Source organism: Doryrhamphus excisus, chromosome 9 (genome assembly GCF_030265055.1).
Source record: "Doryrhamphus excisus isolate RoL2022-K1 chromosome 9, RoL_Dexc_1.0, whole genome shotgun sequence".
In the NCBI taxonomy this organism is placed as follows: Eukaryota; Metazoa; Chordata; class Actinopteri; order Syngnathiformes; family Syngnathidae; genus Doryrhamphus; species Doryrhamphus excisus.
The window spans coordinates 20,546,242-20,568,444 of NC_080474.1; the positions used below are offsets into that span (position 1 = coordinate 20,546,242).

General features: G+C 36.7%; 1 protein-coding gene across 2 annotated transcripts in view; it reads right to left on the reverse strand.

Moving 5' to 3' along the window:
* Nucleotides 1-11,301, reverse strand: part of gpm6bb (glycoprotein M6Bb) — a 42,985-nt gene extending 31,684 nt beyond the window's left edge. For both annotated transcript variants that reach the window (XM_058082283.1, XM_058082284.1), the window contains exon 1: nucleotides 11,162-11,301. In XM_058082283.1, coding sequence (XP_057938266.1) covers nucleotides 11,162-11,165 — 4 coding nt within the window. In that variant the 5' untranslated portion in view covers nucleotides 11,166-11,301. The remainder of the gene's footprint in view (nucleotides 1-11,161) is intronic.
* Nucleotides 11,302-22,203: the final 10,902 nt, after the last annotated feature.

The following is a 22,203-nucleotide window of genomic DNA, read 5'->3' on the forward strand; positions in this document are numbered from 1 at the left end:
GAACAAAAGCCGATCTGTAGAGGCTTGAATACACTCGGGCGGGCACGCAGCCAGCAGCTCAATCTTTGCAAGGATCCCACAGTGGAGGAGCCCACTAATGAATTCTGCTCTCACTTCTCACAAACACACACAGAAGAAAATTAGCTGGAAGTGATTCTTCTTATTCTGCACGGTTCGGTTCTACCGAAATCATCACCGCCGCATCGTCTGCAAGCTGTACTCGTGTCAGTATGTTAATTATTGTGGATATAATTTGCTGCAATGCAATAAACTGAGAGATGTTTTGAAAACTTGGGAATTCAAATGCCTGTTGAACTGCACTCAATTGGGTCGAGGGTCGTCCCATGTCTGGACAGAACCTCCGTTTTTGTTCCATAACCTTCAGGAAGTTTCAAATGACTGTCTTCCCACATCCACATCCTTGCCTATGCAGTTCTACAACCCAACCATGTTCGTATTTAAAGTTTCAGTGTAAACACCTGACAGAAAAAGGCACTGAATCTACATTTCATTACATTACATTCATTATCAGCTGATGAAATTTAGCTGATTTTCAGCTTCAAATTGCACCAAACATGATCTTTTCTATTGTGGAGTTGCATCATCACCTCTTTGTGCTTTCACGCAAAACAAAAAAAAAACATAAAAGCCTAATTATCCATTCATTTTCTATGCCGCTTATCCTCACTAGGGTCACGGATGTATGCTGGAGCCTATCCCAGTTGACTTCAGCTACACCCGGGACCGGTCGCTAACGCTAACGTGTCATCACTCCACACAGAGATGCCCAAGCGGAGAGTCGAAGCCAGGTCTTGCTAACCACTCATACACCGTGCGGCCTACGTCTGATTAAAGACGTATGAATACGTCTTTGGGAGCGCGTAGTCAGGTTGAAAAAAATGGTGAAAATTTTAGTATGGTCTTACTAAAATAGACCATGTACTACAATAACATTGACATACAATCATACTACATTATTTATAGAAAACCCTTTATTTACTATTGAATCAATGTTTTCTGTGGAGACGGTGTACAGTGCATGCCAAGTTGTGTAGTGCTCCAACACACACACACACACACACACACAAAAGCATCAAAAGTGCAGAATAGATGGCTGCTGAATGTTTCAATGAACACTCATCAGCTGCATGGTTCCATTATGTCCTGCAAGCCTTCTAGAACAATAATACGCCTGTGAACAAAACACTCGTGCGGACCTCTGGCAAATAGACAGTTGCCAACATATTGTGGACACAGAACAAAAACAACGACTTGTCTTATAGATAAAAGTCAGAACAGAACCAATGTTGAAATAGCGGTAAGAAGCTAACTGCCCAGCCAGCGTTGTTATATAATTCACTGTTATCAACAATAGAGTCACTAGCCACGTATACATGGACCCAAATATTCCAATTCCATTGATTATTTGCTCAAACTGGAAGAATCTAACCTTTGTATACATCTCATTCCCAAAGAAAAGTGCCAATCCCAATGAATATATAATGGGATTCCCAGGGGTGGAATATTCCTTTCCCCAATCCGATTGAGGTATCTTGTACCCGCTCAAACGGAAAGTTGTCAGACTGCGTTCTTCTTCTTCTTCTGTTGTTTATTGGCGGTTGGCAAGCAGCTTTGGTGTGCATTAGCGCCATCTGTGGAACAGAATCTAAACCCTTCTATACGCCATTCACAAGTCCACTTTTATTCCAAAAGAAAATACATATCTATATAAAACATGTGCCCAGCTTCATTATCAAATATTAGCAAGATTCAACTTTATCTTTTCCTGTTCCCGGGTGCGTTCTTTCAGCCAATGCTGAGATATGACGTAACACGCAGCTCCACACGTTCTTCACTTTAAAAAAAATGGAGGCCAGCAATCGGCACTGGACTGCTAAGGAAAGTTTGTTTTGGATTCAAACTAAATTCCAAGACTGGACGAAGGAAAAACTGGGAATACGGAGTCATTCCAACAAGTGGAAGAAAAACTCCAGGAAGTCGGTATCACGTGATGTTGGTGTTTACGTTTTACTGGGCATGCCCCATTGACTATTCTGGTTGATTATAGCGGCGCATGGAGACACGCCATTGGAATATTCCTTTCCATAGATACCATTGCTTTCGGAAAGGTCATTCGGAAAGAGAAAAACTCCTCATGTAAACGTGGCTACTGTTGGGTTTCACACCAACAGTTGGATGCCCAACCGTCATAAGTGGAATTCCATCAAGTCGGAGTCCTTGTTTGGAAATTGAATATTTTCATACTTATCGGCCTTGCATCTAAAATCGCCCAAAACTTGCCTGTCAACAAGACTGCCTCCAACAATGATGAGAGGGAACCCGGCATGTTTGATGACGAAATTGGCCAGCTGTTTCAGATACAGAAGATGATGACTTTGATGGATTTGTGAGAGAAGATGAATTAAAAATCCGGTGAATTTATTGTTCAATAGTAGAATGAAGTTGAAAAACTTTTTGTTGTTGTTGTTGTTGGTCATAATTTTATCTTTTAGGAAACAGAACATTGGTAAACGGGCTGCATAGTGGTCAAGTGGTTAGTGCACAAGCCTCACAGCTAGGTGACCCGAGTTCAATTCCACCATCGACCAGTTTGCATGTTCTCCCCGTGCATTCGTGGGTTTTCTCCGGGTACTCCGGTTTCCTCCCACATTCCAAAAAACATGCTAGGTTAATTAGCCACTCCAAATTGTCCATAGGTATGAATGTGAGTGTGAATGGTTGTTTGTCTATATGTGCCCTGGGATTGGCTGGCCACCAGTCCAGGGTAGAAGACAGCTGGGATAGGCTCCAGCACCCCCGCGACCCTTGTGAGAATAAGCGGTAGAAAATGAATGAATGAATGAATGTGTACAATATTGTCTAATATGAGCGTAAATGTAACTATAGGGGTGTTATTTCATGCCTAGAGGGCTCTAATAGTGTTTATAAAACGCATTTGGAAGGTCGTGAACAGGTTGTCTATATGTGCCCTGTGATTGGCTGGCCACCAGTCCAGGGTGTACCCCGCCTCTCGCCTGAAGACAGCTGGGATAGGCTCCAGCACGCCCATGACCCTCGTGAGGATAAGCGGTAAAAAATAAATGAATGAACATCGGTAAACATTAATAATTTTTAAAATAATTTCCAGACCTGGAAGTTGATTCAAATCAAATGGAATCGAACTTTTCCATGGCTTTTTCTTTAAATAACATCTTGGCATTTCTACGTATTTCTGTGTGGACATCGGTGGAAAAACTTTTGTTCTCCTACATAGAATGAAATAACCCACTGCCACTTTGACCATGGAGCTCCTCTCACTGGAGTGAATACACACACACACACACACTCACACACACACACACACACACACACACTCAGTGAATAGTCTATCAGTGGCGTTCATGGCCATTGCACATACTTGAACACAGGCATACCCAGTCAGTCGGGATCTTCTATTCCAATCATTCCAAGTCACAATGATCAATGGCGTGCTTTGTCTTCACTGGGGGGGGTTAGAAGTTTCCAGAACATTAACATGCAAGCACGGCAAAGATGCCACATGCAAAAAAAAGCTGATTTTTTTTTTTTTAAGGTGGTTTCTTCTTTGTTTCTTTCTTCTAATTCTTGCCAAATGGATAGACGCCCAACTATGATGACAGTGACCTCATTACCGAGCGTATTGTGTGTAGTTAACGACTCTAAATTGAAGATCATTTAGGCTTGATTGATGGGGACGCAGACGTGTTGGTTTAGTCATCAAAAGTTTGCTCATTTGAGGAGACATTGTAAAAAAAAAAAAAAAAAAAAAAAAACACTCTTTAAGAAGGGTGTATCGCATCTCCGGGGGAATAGGGAGGAAGATAAAGTGACTGGGCTGACATGTTGTTGATGCTAAACGTGCAAAAACACCCCCGCAGGGCCAGCAATGGCCGCCATGTGTCTCGACTCAGGATGCCGGGTCACAGCGCACACTGTCCATCAACTATGTGTGTGTGTGTGTGTGTGCGTGTTACACATGCTGATGTGACACTTTCCAGACATCCTCGTTCGGATTGGATAGGAATGTGGAAATCACAGCTTTTAAAAAAAAAAAAAAATACAAAATCATCATGAAGGACGCATTTTGACCCCTGACCTCTGTGTGTGTTATCATGAAGCTTTCACTGCAACATCTGACATCATGTTCACACCTCTACTTCTACCCTGGAGTAAAAGAGCAGCTGGAAAACATATTTCATCACCAAGGCATTACTAAACGTCATACTTAATTCCGCAACAACAACAACAACAAAAAAAAAAAAACTATGGTGTTAAATCTGGATGTGATTTAAACAAACTTCACCTAAAAAAACACGTTAAAAACACAAGAAATGTTCCCATAAAGGATGAAAGTTACATTTTATGATCGCAGCCTGGCTTTGAGTACAATCAATGTGCTGCGTTTGATTAGTTTGGTCTTAAAATGTTACACACATGCCGAAAAGAGGCTTCTTTTTATGTCGGTCTCAAATATTTTGCTCCCCCAGGCTTCCATCTGCTAAATACAACACTGGCATGGAAACAGGAGTTCAGAACATTCACATATATTATTATAAGGCCAGCTATATTAACCAAAATAGTAAAACTATTAGTATATTAGCTTCTGGACCAGGGGTGGGCAAACTTTTTGACTCGCGGGCCGCATTAATTTAACAAAATTGACGGGGGGGGATTATGTAGTATTTTACACGTAACAGTCCATTTTTACACCTATATTTTTACACATATTTTACATGTAAAAGTGTTATGCAATCTGCTATATGTGCACTTTGAAATCATTTATTTGATGTAAAGTGTGTTATAAATGTATTATTATTATTATTATTATTATTTTATTAGAATTATTATCATTATTAGTTATAGTAATGTTATTATATTATTATTATTTTGTTAATAATAATATTACTACCATTATTATATTAATATTATTAACAACAATATTAATATAATAGTAGTATTATCATTATTGACAACATTATTATTGTTATTATTATTTTTTTTATTATTACTATTATTGTGCTTGTGCTCCTTTTTCCAGGAGTATTTTGTAAACAACAGACCACATCAAATAACGAAATTGATAAAGCAGCTACCTCAACCATCAAAAAGTTGGCACAAGCCACGATGCCAGGTTATGTGTTGAGTTTAAATGAAATACTTTGGAAAAAAACAGGCGGGCCATATTGAAACACTTGGCGGGCCGGATGTGGCCCCCGGGCCGTAGTTTGCCCACCCCTGTTCTGGACTGTTGTTTTAATGACTCAGCTTCATTGATCACCATTATCGTAAGATTACTCCTCCTCTGTTGTTAGCTAACATGCTAACAACAAGCTGTTTGATGCTACATGCTACTTTGCATGTATACACGTAGACACCAAATACAGTGGTACAATTCTAATTGTATGTAAATTAGGGCTGACAAAGGTAGTGTGTTACTAACGTGTGGTACGTTGGGATACGAGTGTCGCAAATAACGATTCTTTTGAGTCGTCGCTCGGCGGATTTTTGTTTGGAACTGTGAGCTAAAATTTGCGTACAAGCTGCTAGTTAACGGCAGGCATAGCCGAGGACAGCTATGTGGGGGCTTCGGTCAATGTGACCATGACTGTGCATTATCGGCGTACTATCGATAAAACAGTATAGCGATATAATTTATCTTATTTATTATGTATTGTGTACTTTTTTTCATTTGCGATTAAATGTGGTTAAATATGAGTTAACTATGCACAAAATTAAATTAATCCGTCCATGCTTCCCTTTTTTATGCTGCTTATCCTCACTAGGGTCGCTGGTGTTTGGCCGAGAGGTGGCGTACACGGTGAAATGGTCGATGCAATTAATCGTGATTAAATACATTAATCACTTGACAGTCCTAAAATAAATACATATAAATGATGAATGAAAGGGATACATGAGGCTGTGGTTGATGTTATTGTTCCCAAAGACTAGATATGGCAGTGAGATCAACATGGACACCACCTTCGTGTTTTGCCATGAGTTATTTCTTGAATTCTATCGTATTTTTTCACTTCACCTTTTGATCCCGGCTATAAAATAACCCAAAATGGAGCCAAAAAAAGTCGCCAGGGAGCAACATTTTGATAAAGAAAGTGAGAAAACACTGTTTGGAAATAACTCATGGCAAAACTTGAAGGTGGCGTCCCTTCATTTGTCATTAATATGCATTTACAATTTACAAGACATAATTGTAAAACTCTAAAAACATGTTTTGTGTTAACATTTTTTTTTTTGGGGGGGGGGGGCGGATCTGGTTTGGTCAAAGTCGGAGTGTAGTTGTAATTAGTTCAAATAAAAACAGACAGCAAAGTAGTTCAGCCTTGTGTTTCAGATGCTTATGTGCCACGGTTCTTCCCTCAGGGTAAATCACACAAAGATGGTGGTTGCGATGTTAGGAGGAAGAAGAAGAAGACGAAGGAGGAAGGGGGGGTAGTCAGTTCAAAGGGCATCCCGCCCTGAAACTCTTGAGCGATTCAGTGAACTTGAGTCTTCATGAACGAGGCTCCAACAAAAGAGCGCCTCCAAATTAGGAGCACAAAGACGCCTCTGTGGGAGCCTCCCGGCGAATTAATGAGCATTGATACATATTCTCACTCTCACGGCCAAGGAAAAAAAACACAAACAGCTTGCAATCATAGCTTGTGCTTGTTGTGTAAAACAGCCTTTAGCCAACATGGAGCGGCTTGTTTGCTGAATTACCTCAAAACCCATACATTGGAACCCTCAGTTCAATGCTCAGATTGATGATTTCATGCAGTTTTGTGGGGGGAAAAAAATATTATCAAAGAATTAACTCTGAATTAACTCTCTCGATGAGAGAAAAAAAAAACATCCAGCTATCAAACTTTATTTGCTAACTAAAATGGCAACATCTCCACAACAACCAGGGCCCGGGGCTTGTTCCTATCGTAAAAATATTATCAAAGAATTAACTCTGCAATTAACTCTCTCGATGAGAGAAAAAAAAAACATCCAGCTATGAAACCTTATTTGCTAACTAAAACGGCAACATCTCCACAACAACCAGGGCCCGGGGCTTGTTCCTATCGTAAAAATATTATCAAAGAATTAACTCTGCAATTAACTCTGAATTAACTCTCTCGATGAGAGAAAAAAAAAAACATCCAGCTATCAAACCTTATTTGCTAACTAAAACGGCAACATCTCCACAACAACCAGGGCCCGGGGCTTGTTCCTATCGTAAAAATATTATCAAAGAATTAACTCTGCAATTAACTCTGAATTAACTCTCTCGATGAGAGAAAAAAAAAACATCCAGCTATCAAACCTTATTTGCTAACTAAAAACGGCAACATCGCCACAACAACCAGGGCCCGGGGCTTGTTCCTATCGTAAAAATATTATCAAAGAATTAACTCTGCAATTAACTCTGAATTAACTCTCTCGATGAGAGGAAAAAAAAAACATCCAGCTATCAAACCTTATTTGCTAACTAAAACGGCAACATCTCCACAACAACCAGGGCCAGGGGCTTGTTCCTATCGTAAAAATATTATCAAAGAATTAACTCTGCAATTAACTCTGAATTAACTCTCTCGATGAGAGAAAAAAAAAACATCCAGCTATCAAACCTTATTTGCTAACTAAAAACGGCAACATCTCCACAACAACCAGGGCCCGGGGCTTGTTCCTATCGTAAAAATATTATCAAAGAATTAACTCTGCAATTAACTCTGAATTAACTCTCTCGATGAGAGAAAAAAAAAAACATCCAGCTATCAAACCTTATTTGCTAACTAAAACGGCAACATCTCCACAACAACCAGGGCCCGGGGCTTGTTCCTACCGTAAAAATATTATCAAAGAATGAACTCTGCAATTAACTCTGAATTAACTCTCTCGATGAGAGAAAAAAAAAACATCCAGCTATCAAACCTTATTTGCCAACTAAAACGGCAACATCGCCACAACAACCAGGGCCCGGGGCTTGTTCCTATCATAAAAATATTATCAAAGAATTAACTCTGCAATTAACTCTGAATTAACTCTCTCGATGAGAGAAAAAAAAAAACATCCAGCTATCAAACCTTATTTGCTAACTAAAAACGGCAACATCTTCACAACAACCAGGGCCCGGGGCTTGTTCCTATCGTAAAAATATTATCAAAGAATTAACTCTGCAATTAACTCTGAATTAACTCTCTCGATGAGAGAAAAAAAAAACATCCAGCTATCAAACCTTATTTGCCAACTAAAACGGCAACATCACCACAACAACCAGGGCCCGGGGCTTGTTCCTATCATAAAAATATTATCAAAGAATTAACTCTGCAATTAACTCTGAATTAACTCTCTCGATGAGATGAGAAAAAAAAAACATCCAGCTATCAAACCTTATTTGCTAACTAAAACGGCAACATCTCCACAACAACCAGGGCCCGGGGCTTGTTCCTATCGTAAAAATATTATCAAAGAATTAACTCTGCAATTAACTCTGAATTAACTCTCTCGATGAGAGAAAAAAAAAACATCCAGCTATCAAACCTTATTTGCTAACTAAAAACGGCAACATCGCCACAACAACCAGGGCCCGGGGCTTGTTCCTATCGTAAAAATATTATCAAAGAATTAACTCTGCAATTAACTCTGAATTAACTCTCTCGATGAGAGAAAAAAAAAACATCCAGCTATGAAACCTTATTTGCTAACTAAAACGGCAACATCTCCATAACAACCAGGGCCCGGGGCTTGTTCCTATCGTAAAAATATTATCAAAGAATTAACTCTGCAATTAACTCTGAATTAACTCTCTCGATGAGATGAGAAAAAAAAAACATCCAGCTATCAAACCTTATTTGCTAACTAAAACGGCAACATCTCCACAACAACCAGGGCCCGGGGCTTGTTCCTATCGTAAAAATATTATCAAAGAATTAACTCTGCAATTAACTCTGAATTAACTCTCTCGATGAGAGAAAAAAAAAAACATCCAGCTATCAAACCTTATTTGCTAACTAAAACGGCAACATCTCCACAACAACCAGGGCCCGGGGCTTGTTCCTATCGTAAAAATATTATCAAAGAATTACCTCTGCAATTAACTCTGAATTAACTCTCTCGATGAGATGAGAGAAAAAAAAACATCCAGCTATCAAACCTTATTTGCTAACTAAAACGGCAACATCTCCACAACAACCAGGGCCCGGGGCTTGTTCCTATCGTAAAAATATTATCAAAGAATTAACTCTGCAATTAACTCTGAATTAACTCTCTCGATGAGATGAGAAAAAAAAACATCCAGCTATCAAACCTTATTTGCTAACTAAAAACGGCAACATCTCCACAACAACCAGGGCCCGGGGCTTGTTCCTATCGTAAAAATATTATCAAAGAATTAACTCTGCATGTGTGCTTTGACAGAAAAACAAACATATAAAACACAAAATAAATTGTCGGGAAAAGGAGTGGGGAAGAAGACAATCAGGGCATAGCGTGAGCAAATCAAGCGCTCCTTTTCTGTCATAACGCCTCCGAGCACACATGTAAACAAACGTGGCATCAATCATGTGAGATTTCTCACTGTTTCAAATGATCTGCAAGCATTCCACCATGAGAAAAAAAAAAACATGAATCTATCAAAACTAATTTGCTAACTAAAACGGCAACATCGCCACAACAACCAGGGCCCGGGGCTTGTTCCTATCGTAGCGAACGATTTTGAGAAGCCAAACTCTTTACTGCACTTTTTTTATGGAATTATGCCCAATTCACAATCCTTATTAGAAACATGAACACATATTTATTTCCCTTTTCTGTGCATCACAACACAAAAAAAACTATTTCAGCTAGCCAAATGTGGCCCGCAGGACACTAGTTTGAGGCCCCCGCTTTGATATGAAAGTTTAATGTTAGTTTGATATGGATGCTGTATGGTATCATGTACCCTGAAAAAATTATTACGTTTGATTAATGTTCATGTTAAAGGTTAAATAACTGTTAATAGTTATCCTCCCTATCCGTGTGGAAGTGGTAAGTTTTTGGCTATTTAAGTTGAAAGGAAATAACTTGAAGGCTACCGTTTAGGTCGCTAGCTCTCTAGTTTGCGAGTTAGCATGTGTCTCAAGACCCTGCAGTTGCGCAATATGTTGTAAATTAAAAAAAAAGTATAAATGTGACTATAGTCGTGTTTTGTCATGTGTACAGGGCTCTAATAATGCTTTGTAAATTTTAATTTGAAAAAAAATAATTTGTCTACCCACCAACTATATGTGGTTTCTTCATTTTTTATTATTTGCCGTTTTATTATTATTATTATTATTATTATTATTATATTTATTTATTACTGATTGATTTTCTTTATTCTTGATTTGTTTATTTATTTTTCATTTTATTTTGTGTAGAAAAATAAAAATTAAGATATTTGAAAACAGTGGAATGTTTTATCAGAGCTTTTCTTGTAGAAAATCGTTTAAAAAAGTTTATTAATTTTTCTGATTTTTTTTTTTTTGTTGTTGAAAAAAACCTGATGCGGCCCAGTCTCGCCCAGACCCCAGCTCCAGTGGCCCCCCAAGTAAATTGACTTTGAGACCCCTGGTGTATATGGAAAAGGTGAAGGTGTAGAATTTGGAGTGAGAATTAATAACAATGCTTGAAATATTGGAACAAACCATTCCAAAACACACACTTGCATTGCATTGCCTGGTGCCTGTTCTTGTACTTTGACTTGCAAACTTCCAATAAACTCTCAACAGACAATCAATGCACTCACTGATTGAATCAATCAATCAGTGATAAGCAGGTTCAAAGCAACCCCAAGACGTGATTATTTTCAATCCAAGCAGTAAGAGTGGACACAGTCAGCAAAGAGCTGAGCTTCCAAACACCCACACACTCGCACAGGCACAATCCTGCAACACTTAATCTCTTTTAATCGCTTTCCTCGCAGCCTCAATCCCGTTTTGGACAACACATTCAATACAAGACAACAGCACACTTTTTTTTAGCAAGTTTGTTTGCACTACACAAAGTTTAGTCTAACGTGAAGCCAATGTGCCCAAAAAGCTAGCATCGCTTGTGTTGTTCCTAGTAAAAAAAAAAACAACTCATGCCTAAAACAAATAAAAGATAAGAAAAATAAACTCACCCATGTTGGTACGGTGTCCCCCTGTGAGTCCAAAAGTGTTTGAAGCAGTCCGCTGGAAGTTGTTGAGTACCGAGATGCTCACTGGCGGCTGTGAAGTGAACACTCTGGCAGTCCTATGCGGAGGACGGCCCTGTGACGTCATCGTTAGTAGGGCGGGGCTTATAGGGAGGGTGAGTGACAAGTGGGAGTCCCATGATAATAAGCCACCTGCAGCATTATACCTTTAACGGTGTTAAATGTAGGGTTTAAAACCACAGGAAACACAGTAGGGGACAGTTTTTGATAAATATCTACACTTTGGTGTGAAAAGAGAAGTAGATGATGATACTGACAGTATAATCCGTTATTTTTTTTAATACAACTGTTATTAAAATGAAAAATAAAATAAATAAAACATCAAAAACATCAAAAAGTAAAAAAAAACTTATTAGGACAGCAGGAAGTGAACAAATGTAACAGTTACTGATTGTGAAAGTACCAGATGGAGGGGTAGGATTTAATAAGCTTTGCTTCTTCCTACTCCTTTTGGACATGTGGAACGTTTTTTTTTAATTAAAAACTTTAAAAATTAAAAAAAATAAAATAATTTTTTTTTAATTACAAATTAAAAAAAGAAAATTTTAAAAAATTGAATAAAACATTACATAAATACACAAATAAATAAAGAAACTTAAATTATATTAGGAAAGCAGGAAGTGAACAAATGTAACAGTTAGTGATTGTAAAAGTACCAGATGGAGGGGTAGGATTTAATAAGCTTTGCTTCTTCCTACTCCTTTTGGACATGTGGAATTGTTTTTTTAAATTTAAAATTTTTAAAATAAAAAAATAAATTAAAAAATTAAAAATTTATAAAATTTAAGAAATTTAAGAAATTTAAGAAATTTTAAATTTAAACATTAAGAAAATTAAAAAATAAAATTACAAATTTAAAAAATACAAAAAAATTAAATAAAAAAATTACATAAATACATGAATAAAGAAACTTAAATTTATTAGGAAAGCAGGAAGTGAACAAATGTAACAGTTACTGATTGTAAAAGTACCAGATGGAGGGATAGGATTTAATAAGCTTTGCTTCTTCCTACTCCTTTTGGACATGTGGAACTGGGAACTGATTTTGTAATCTGATGCATGTTCAAATGAAATAAAACCATTACCATAAATATTCCTGCAAAATATCCCAAAGCGACCTTGTTTTTTTTTTAAAGTGAGTTTTCCACTCGTATTCACCCAAAAGAATATTTGTCATGTTGGACATCAGCTCTGTGTGGACTGGATCATTGTGTGTTGTATCCCCCTTTTGTGAGGCCTTCACTGAAACCTCGCCAGTCGCCATCACTCCACTGCCCTGGCATCCGGTAACCAAGGAGTTCTGAGCAGCCCTGATTCGATCCGGCCTTTTCACCGGGGGCCAAATGGGCAGCACTCAATGGGATGTTTCACCAAGACTTGCTTCGCACCACACACAACAATCGGGACGCTGAAGCGGAACTGGTTTCATATTCTGATGTCTGGTGGTATGGCATGGGCAAAATTTATAGTTTTTTTACCTGATACTTTACACTATCTGGTGTATTGACTTGTCTCCTGCTTTCTCATACACTTCTTTTGATATTTATGTATGTATATTTCATAATATGTTCACACTTAATAAACCTGTTTCTGACCTTCTAAATACTTTTTTTCATCATATTAGAGCTGTCTACACATGCAATAACATCCCCATAGTTACCTTTAAACTTGTATTACGCAACATTCCCAACATAATAAGATAATAAGGCGTACATAAGATATAATATAGACTCACACGTGTTAGTATTGTTAAAAAAACATGTTTATGACCTACTAAGTATGGTTTTTAACATTATTAGAGCCCTCTAAACATGAACTAACATCCCTATAGTCACCTTTACATTTGTATTAGCCAATAAGGCAGACATAATAAGAGAAAATCAAACAAATAAGTCATATATTAGACATAATATAGACTCACACATGTTAGCATTGTTAAAAAAAAACCTGTTTATGACCTCCTAAGTATGGTTTTTAACATTATTAGAGCCCTCTAAACATGAACTAGCATCCCTATAGTCACCTTTACATTTGTATTAGCCAATAAGACAGACATAATAAGAAAAATTCAAACAAATAAGTCATATATTAGACATAATATAGACTCACACATGTTAGCATTGTTAAAAAAAACCTGTTTATGACCTCCTAAGTATGGTTTTTAACATTATTAGAGCCCTCTAAACATGAACTAGCATCCCTATAGTCACCTTTACATTTGTATTAGCCAATAAGACAGACATAATGAGAAAAATTCAAACAAATAAGTCATATATTAGACATAATACAGACTCACGCATGTTAGCATTGTTAAAAAACCTGTTGATAACCTCCTAAGTATGGTTTTTAATATTATTAGAGCCCCTCTCAATACAAACTAACATCCCTATAGTCACCTTTACATATGTATTAACCAATAAGGCAGACATAATAAGAGAAAATCAAACAAATAAGTCATATATTAGACATAATATAGACTCACACATGTTAGCATTGTTAAAAAACCTGTTGATAACCTCCTAACTATGTTTTTTTAATATTATTAAAAAAAAGATATCAGCATAAAAATGCAATATCGGTCGCAGATTTTTTCCTGATTATGAAAACACAGACGTTATTGGATAAAATATTGGGAAAATTGGGAAATATTGGGACATCCCTAATAATTACATCTACTAAAATTCTTTAAAAGCAGATATCTTTGTTGTTTTTGTTTATTTTCATTGTTTTTTTGTCTCCTTTATGGTAACTGGAAGAAGCAGGGGCCGCCCCCACAAGAACATTTCTTCAAATGTAATCACCCCTCTTCCTCAAGGTGAATTAGCAGGGGAGCTAACATCTGGTGAAGTGCTTGAAAAGTGGAAAAAGAAGGTTGTTTGCCACGTGATAGGAAAAATACAAAAGCAAATACAGCAAAATGTTGATCCCATTACTTTGTGGGCAGTCCCTTGGAACTCTATTAAACACATGTCACCAATTAAGAAAGTACTGCAGCGATGGTACAAGTAACACTGTACTAAAAGTTTCATTTACATGCTCAAAAGGCCGTGGAGGAGTGGGGGATTATGTCACAACACAGCTGGAGGCCGGACAGGAAGTCTTGTCCGTGAACCGTGGTGAAGTTAGTTTCCCCGTAGGAACAGCGGTCGTCGACCTCACTGTGCCCGGGATGCTCTCTCCTGCTGCGGGGAGCTCGCAAGGAAGTACCGCTCTCAGAGCTGCTTGTTCATCGTACTAGGGACCGTCAATAAATTTCCATTTATTTCTCTTCCATTGAAAAGAGCTTCCTAAAAAACTAAAAAAAAATCTAAATCACACCAGAAAATGATCCATGACCATGTCAACTAATTAGTCCTACTCAAAAAACATTTAGTACGCCCATTTTTAGCATTTTTATATTTTATTGGATTTTATATTACTTTTTAACATTAAAAAATGAAAGATTTTGTGTAATAGCTTGCAGGCCATGCAACGTAGGCACTTCAAATCACTTTATATTAGTAATCCCAGCCTCCTAGTACAATGCACACCTATTTGTTTTTCAGGTATTGTTTAATATGATTTTATATGAATTTTTGATATAACAAAAACATCAATAAATATCATTTCTCTTCCGTTGAAGAGAGTTTGCTAAAAAAAAAAATCTAAATCACACCAGAAAATGATCCATGACCATGTCCAATAATTAGTCCTACCCTAAAAACTTTTAGCACGCCCATTTTTATATTTTATTGGATTTTATATGATTTTTTTAACATTAAAAAATGTTTTTGTGTAATAGCTTGCAGGCCATGCAACCTAGGCACTTCAAATCATTTTATATTAGTAATCCCAGCCTCCTAGTACAATGCACACCTATTTGTTTTTCAAGTATTGTTTAATATGATTTTATTTGAATTTTTGATATAACAAAAATGTCAATAAATTTCCATTCATTTCTCTTCCATTGAAGAGAGTTTGCTAAAAAAAAAATCTAAATCACACCAGAAAATGATCCATGACCATGTCCAATAATTAGTCCTACCCTAAAAACTTTTAGCACGCCCATTTTTATATTTTATTGGATTTTATATGACTTTTTAACATTATAAAATGAAAGCTTTTGTGTAATAGCTTGCAGGCCATGCAACCTAGGCACTTCAAATCATTTTATATTAGTAACCCCAGCCTCCTAGTACAATGCACACCTATTTGTTTTTCAAGTATTGTTTCATATGATTTTAGATGAATGTTTGCTGTAACAAAAACGAGGACCATCCCAGTGGATAAACATACTTAAGCTGGGTGTTAAACCGAGAGAGAGCAAACACATTCCAGTGGCCCTGCACAACGCAGCACAAACCATATTTGTGCCAGTGGGGCTCAAAGGGAGTTTTTGGGAGTGGCCAAATTCGGAGGACTCATCACAGACTGTAGTCCAAAACAAAGAGCAGCTATGCTCGCCCTCGTGACGCTCACATAATCGGGTCACCGCGACTCCTCTGTTTAGTCACCGCAGCTCACAGGATGCATCATGAGGGGCTTGAGCAATGTTTTCCACTGTAAAAACACAGCTTGCCAGCACCGCTTACTTTAGACACATTCTTGTCTTTCGGACATGACGGGAGTGTCTTTTTTCGTAACTCCTGGATAAGTTAGAGGACCTATTTCCCTGAAATGACCCCATTAAAATAACATTGGGGTGTAGAAATCACCGTTGGAGCAATGCACTGTACGATGCTGTCATCTAGTGGCTATATCTATAGTTGCAGTCTTTTATATACAACCAACACACGTTAGAGATATTTTTAAAAGGTGAAAAAATAGTATCAACTTCACTCTTTGCTCTTTTTTTAACCATAACTTTTGCTGTTATTTTTTCCCATTCATTTAAAATAATCTCTGTAAATTTTCCCCCAATATTATGACTTTATTTCCATAATATTTTTACTTAATTCCAATAATATTTTAATTTTTCCCCAACCTCATTGTCCAAAACTGACAACTTTATTTGTATTTTTTTTCGGTAATATTACGCCATAAAAGTAATAAATAAATAAATTATATAATATAATATTATATAATATTAATATATAAATATATTAATATTAATATAAATACAATATTATATTATATAATATAATGTATGTAATATATTATATAATATAATATTATATAAAATAAACATATATATTTATTTATTTTATGGCGTAATATTACCGCAAAAAATACAAATAAAATTAATAATAATAAATAAATAAAATTAATATATATATATATATATATATATATATATATATATAATATATAATATAATATTAATATAATATGAATATATACATATATTAATATTAATATAAATACAATATTATATTATATAATATTATATATATATTTATTTATTTTATGGCGTAATATTACCGAAAAAAATACAAATAAATTTGTCAGTTTTGGACAATTCGGTTGGGGAAAAATTTTAATATTATTGGAATTAAGTCAGATGTTTCTTATCAAATCTATATTCTATATAGTTTTATACTGACATACAATACATCACAAATGTGAGTACATTCCCCAAATTTCACACAAAAAAAATATATTTTGAAAAAAATCAAGAAAAAAAATCCCACGTTCAAAAAAAAATTCGGAAAGAGTATTCACTATTACTTTAAAATGTCTAATAAAAATATGATTTGTTGTAATTATAAAGGCAAAAAAATGTAATTTTTTTTTAATAAATATGTACATTTTTAGGCCATGTTTGAATCCCAAATAAATATGAAAAATTCCCAACACTTCCAAGGTGTCATTTTTAAGACACACGTGTGGATGGAACACACACACACGCACACACACACACACACGCACACACACGCATGTCCACACAAATCAGCATTTTCAATTAACAAGCAGCACTGAGATGTCTTTTTTTCCACCTCCTGTCTGAAAGTAAATTTCTCCAGAGGACTCTTGTTATGTTCCCTTATTATGTTCCCTTGTTATGTTCCCTGACAGATGAAGAGACTAGTGGGTTGGAGTTTACCTGAGGGAAATGATCAAGTCCTGGTCTGACAGGCGACTCACGTTATTTGAATGGTATCGCCCGCCAGCAGCTGTTGGCTCCTTGGAGTTGAAAAAGATGCCACGTGGCGCAATGAGCAAGGCAGTACGTCAGATAAGACGACAGCTTTCCATGGACGTGGATTGCTTGTCATAGGAAGGCCCGTCGGCGTCGGAGTCGACAAAGAGCGTTGTTTCAAATAAAGAACGTCTTTGACTTTTTCAACTTCACAAAAGTCCACTTTTAGAAATGGACTATTATGTAAAGCGCTCGGCAAAATATGATGAAGACTTCTTCTTTTAACAGCCAATCACAGGGCACATATAGACAAACAACCATTCACACTCACATTCATACCTATGGACAATTTGGAGTGGCTAATTAACCTAGCATGTTTTTGGAATGTGGGAGGAAACCGGAGTACCCGGAGAAAACCCACGCATGCACGGGGGAGAACATGCAAACTCCACACAGGGTGGGATTGAACTCGGGTATCCTAGCTGCGAGGCCTGCGCGCTAACCACTCGTCCACCGTGCAAATACATTTCAAGAAATTTTCTGAAAGTATTGCAATGTATTGTATTTTCTGAAAAGACTGTACCACTACATCAGGGGTGTCCAAAGTGTGGCCCGGGGGCCATTTGTGGTCCACAGCTATGTAGGTATTTTTGGCCTGTACAGTACATATGTATGTACGTATATACAGACACATTCATTCATGTTCTACCGCTTATCCTCACGAGGGTGGCGGGGCGGGGGGGGGGGGGGGGGGGGAGCCCATCCCAGCTGGAATAGAATTGAAAAGTGGAATTGAACTCGGGTCTCCGAGCTGTGAGGCCTGTGTACTAAACACTCGACCACCGTGCACAACTAAGTATTTTTGGTCTGTACAGTACATATATGTATTTTTACACACATATATACATATAAATTATATGTATTTTTTTTATAGCAAATAAGGTTGACATAATTTTTTCATTATAATTTATCAATTATAAATAATTGATAAATTTGTTCATTCATTCTTTTTTTCCTAACGTTTTTTCCTCACGGGGGTGCTGGAGCCTATCCCAGCTGGAATAGAATTGAAAAGTGGAATTGAACTTGGGTGTCTGAGCTGTGAGGCCTGCACACTAACCACTCGACCACCATGCAAATACAATTTCAAGACATTTTTCTTGACTTTAACACGACATCAGGGGTGTCCAAATTGTGGCTTGCGGCCCATTTGTGGTCCACAACTATTTTTGTCCTGTACAGTACATATATGTATTTTTACACACACACATATATACATATAAATTATATGTATTTTTTACAGCAAATAAGCTTGACATTATTTTTTTAAATTCTAAATTATAATTAAAAAAATTCATTTATTCGTTTATTCATTCATTCGTTTTCTACCGTTTTTTTCCTCACGAGGGTCGCAGGGGTGCTGGAGCCTATCCCAGCTGGAATAGAATTGAAAAGTGGAATTGAACTCGGGTCTCCGAGCTGTGAGGCCAGCGCCCTAACCACTCGCCCGCCGTGCAAATACAATTTCAAGACATTTTTCTTGACTTTAACACGACACCAGGGGTGTCCAAATTGTGGATTGCGGCCCATTTGTGGTCCACAACTATTTTTGTCCTGTACAGTACAGTATATGTATTTTTACACACAAACATATATACACATATAAATTATATGTATTTTTTAGAGTAAATAAGCTTGACATTTTTATTGTTTTTGAATTGATATTTTATATTTTATATTTAGAGATTTTTTTTCCATATTTTCTAGCAATATTTTTTGATGTCCTGGTTCTACTTTATACAAAAAAAAATTGAAAAAAGATTTTCATAGTTCATAGTTGACATACCGTTTAGGACTAAAACAATCTGAGACAATATTGTTATTAGAGATTATTGTCAATTTCTTACTGACATTTTTATTCTTCACTTTCACAGCAAATAAGCTATATTTTTACTACTCGGTATTGCTACTTGTATGCATATACACATACACAATCCTATAAACAACACTGATACTATTTTCATTGCCGTGTCTCCCTCACACAGATTGCCAATACTAATTAGAGATACGCTCATATTTTATTCATTTATATGTTAGTCGACCTTCCGATGGGCTTTTGTACCTGGAAGAAACAAGGCAGTACATCACAGGGCATTAGTCTGGGGGGGTGACGTGGGGGGGTGACCCCCCCACCACGAATACACATTTGCATTGTGCGCCACATCATTTTAGTAAGACCAATCTACAGTACGTGAACACAATCGTAGTGGCGGCGTTGGAGGAGATAAACGGGCCAATAAGATTCCAGCATATTCGCCGTCTTTCCCTTTAGGATGGCCTCAAATCAACGCCACAGTTGAAGCGTTATTTGCTGCTCTTTTGCAATATGCTACTATTTATGCTCTCCCGCCTGCAGCCCGCTCGCAACCTCCTGGGAAATTGAGCTGCTACATTAGGAACATAATGGTGGATTGTCTCACTGCCTGGCTGTGTAATAGCGGCATTCATTATTACACGCAATTGTTTAACCAATAGGCCGACGGCGCCTTCACTGACTCATTTGGGATCAGCCACAATGGAGCGTTTGAACCCAAATTTCTCCCGCCGCAATCCTTTTAATGGCTCGGTAGAACATTACAGGATGTTTGGTGTATCGTTAAATAGCGGTGTATTTGCTTATGTACTGTTGACCCCCCCCCCTAAAAAAACAAAACAAAAACTTAAACAAATCAGGACTTAAGAAGCTCTGCTTAAAGGCACCTTGTACGTATGTACTACGTATGCATGTCGTAGAAATACATGCATGAAGACAAATGTGGCAATGTCTTATCAAATCCACTAGATGGTGCTGTGGTGGAAACATTTGTGCATGGTGTGTTTTATACTTAATACAGAGTAGTGATTCAATTTGAGTACTGTGGAACCTCAGTTAGCGTGTTTTTCAGTTTATTTATAATATTATATTTATAATATTTATAATATAATAACATGATATAATATAATATATATATATTTATTTATTTTATGGCGTAATATTACCGCAAAAAATACAAATAAAATTAATAAATATATATATATATATAATATATTCAATACCACATTGTCCAAAAAAATATATTCCTGATTCAATACCAGCAAATAAAATTAGCATTTTAATCTGTCAACAGTAATGGGAATGGTTTTATTTCATTTGAACATGCATCACATAATCAGTTCCCAGTTTACATTTGTTCACTTCCTGCTTTCCTAATATAGTTTAAGTTTCTTTATTGTATGTATTTATGTAATTTTTTTAATATTGTTAAAATTTTAGTATTTTTAAATTTTTTAATGTTTAATTAAAAAAATTGAAATTTGACATTTTTAATTTTCTTTAATTTTTTAAATTTTAAAAATTTTTTAATTTTTTATTTTTTTTAAATTTTTTGTCACGTACCGAAGTATGAGGTGATATGAGCATCCAATGCCATATTTCTCCTCTCTTGTAGTGAAGTATCGGATGACATTTTTAGCTTATTTTTTAGCCTTATGTATTTCACACTGGACATAAAATGCGAAAATGCTAAAGCTACTTAGCATTGAGCGACATCTTGAAGTAACATCTTTTCTTGAGAAACTTGGGACTGTCCGGTATCTACTTCCGGATTGGATTTGGAATCCATGACATAAGACTGTATGTTAAAAGCTGACATTTTTAAAAAATAGCCAAATATTATGCCATATAGCACTTTTCTTCCATCATGCAAACTCAACCGTGACATAAAATATGAGCAATTTTGTTTTCTAGATTTTATATTTTTTAAGTAAAAAACAGACCACTCATGTGCTCCAAAACATTGTACAGTAAACCTCGGATATATCGGACTCGGATATATCGGAAATTCGCTCACAACGGACAGATAAAAAAGAACCAATTTTTCTGTAATGCATTTCCAATAAAAATTGGATTTTTTATAACGGATTTCGCCTATTTCGGACAAAATCTCCAGTCCCGTTCCAATGCATTTCCATTAAATTTCCCTGGCATATATCGGATGGCCGCATCGTGGCGCTCCGATTCGCCGAATCGTGACAGGCCGCTATACGACGTCATTTGCAGCGTTTGCAGCGTTGCCTGCGCGTCCAGGTACATTGGAAACATAGTCAAGGAAGTGCCTTTTTATAACGGATAAAATCCCATTCACGCATATACCGGATATAAATCCGATATATGCGTAAAACGGACATTTTCCGGTATACGCATATAACGGATTTCGCTTATATCGGACAAAACCAGTGGGAACAATTGAATCCGATATATCCGAGGTTTACTGTACCAGTAAATAAGCCATTTGACACGTTCATGTGCGTCACAGTAAATGTGTTCCCTGGTGGACCTTAGTGGCATTTGGACAGATGTGTAGAGGACAGGAAGTGAGTTGGAGTTTCAGTTTCAAGTATATATTTTTAACCCTTTAAAGTCCAGTATGTTTCCAGAATTCTACAGTTTTTGTTATCGGAATTAAAAAAAAAACATTATTATGATATTTATTGTGATGAATATATTTTTGTAATGTTGACCAAAACTGCAGTTGACGAAAAATTGCCGGGGGGATACTCGCATATCGAGTATATACCGAGTATATATCGAGTATATAGACGCATATACCGGATATAAATCCGATATATGCGTAAAACGGACATTTTCCGGTATACGCATATAACGGATTTCGCTTATATCGGACAAAACCAGTGGGAACAATTGAATCCGATATATCCGAGGTTTACTGTAGCTGGTGTGTTGCTTCACCGCGTGGTTCCGTCGACAAGCTGTGCAGCCTCAGTTTGGGATGTGAGGCATCCCGTGGAGGCCCCAAAGGCCACTGAAGGTCACACCAAATCATGTTAGTCATAAGAACGTACATAAGTT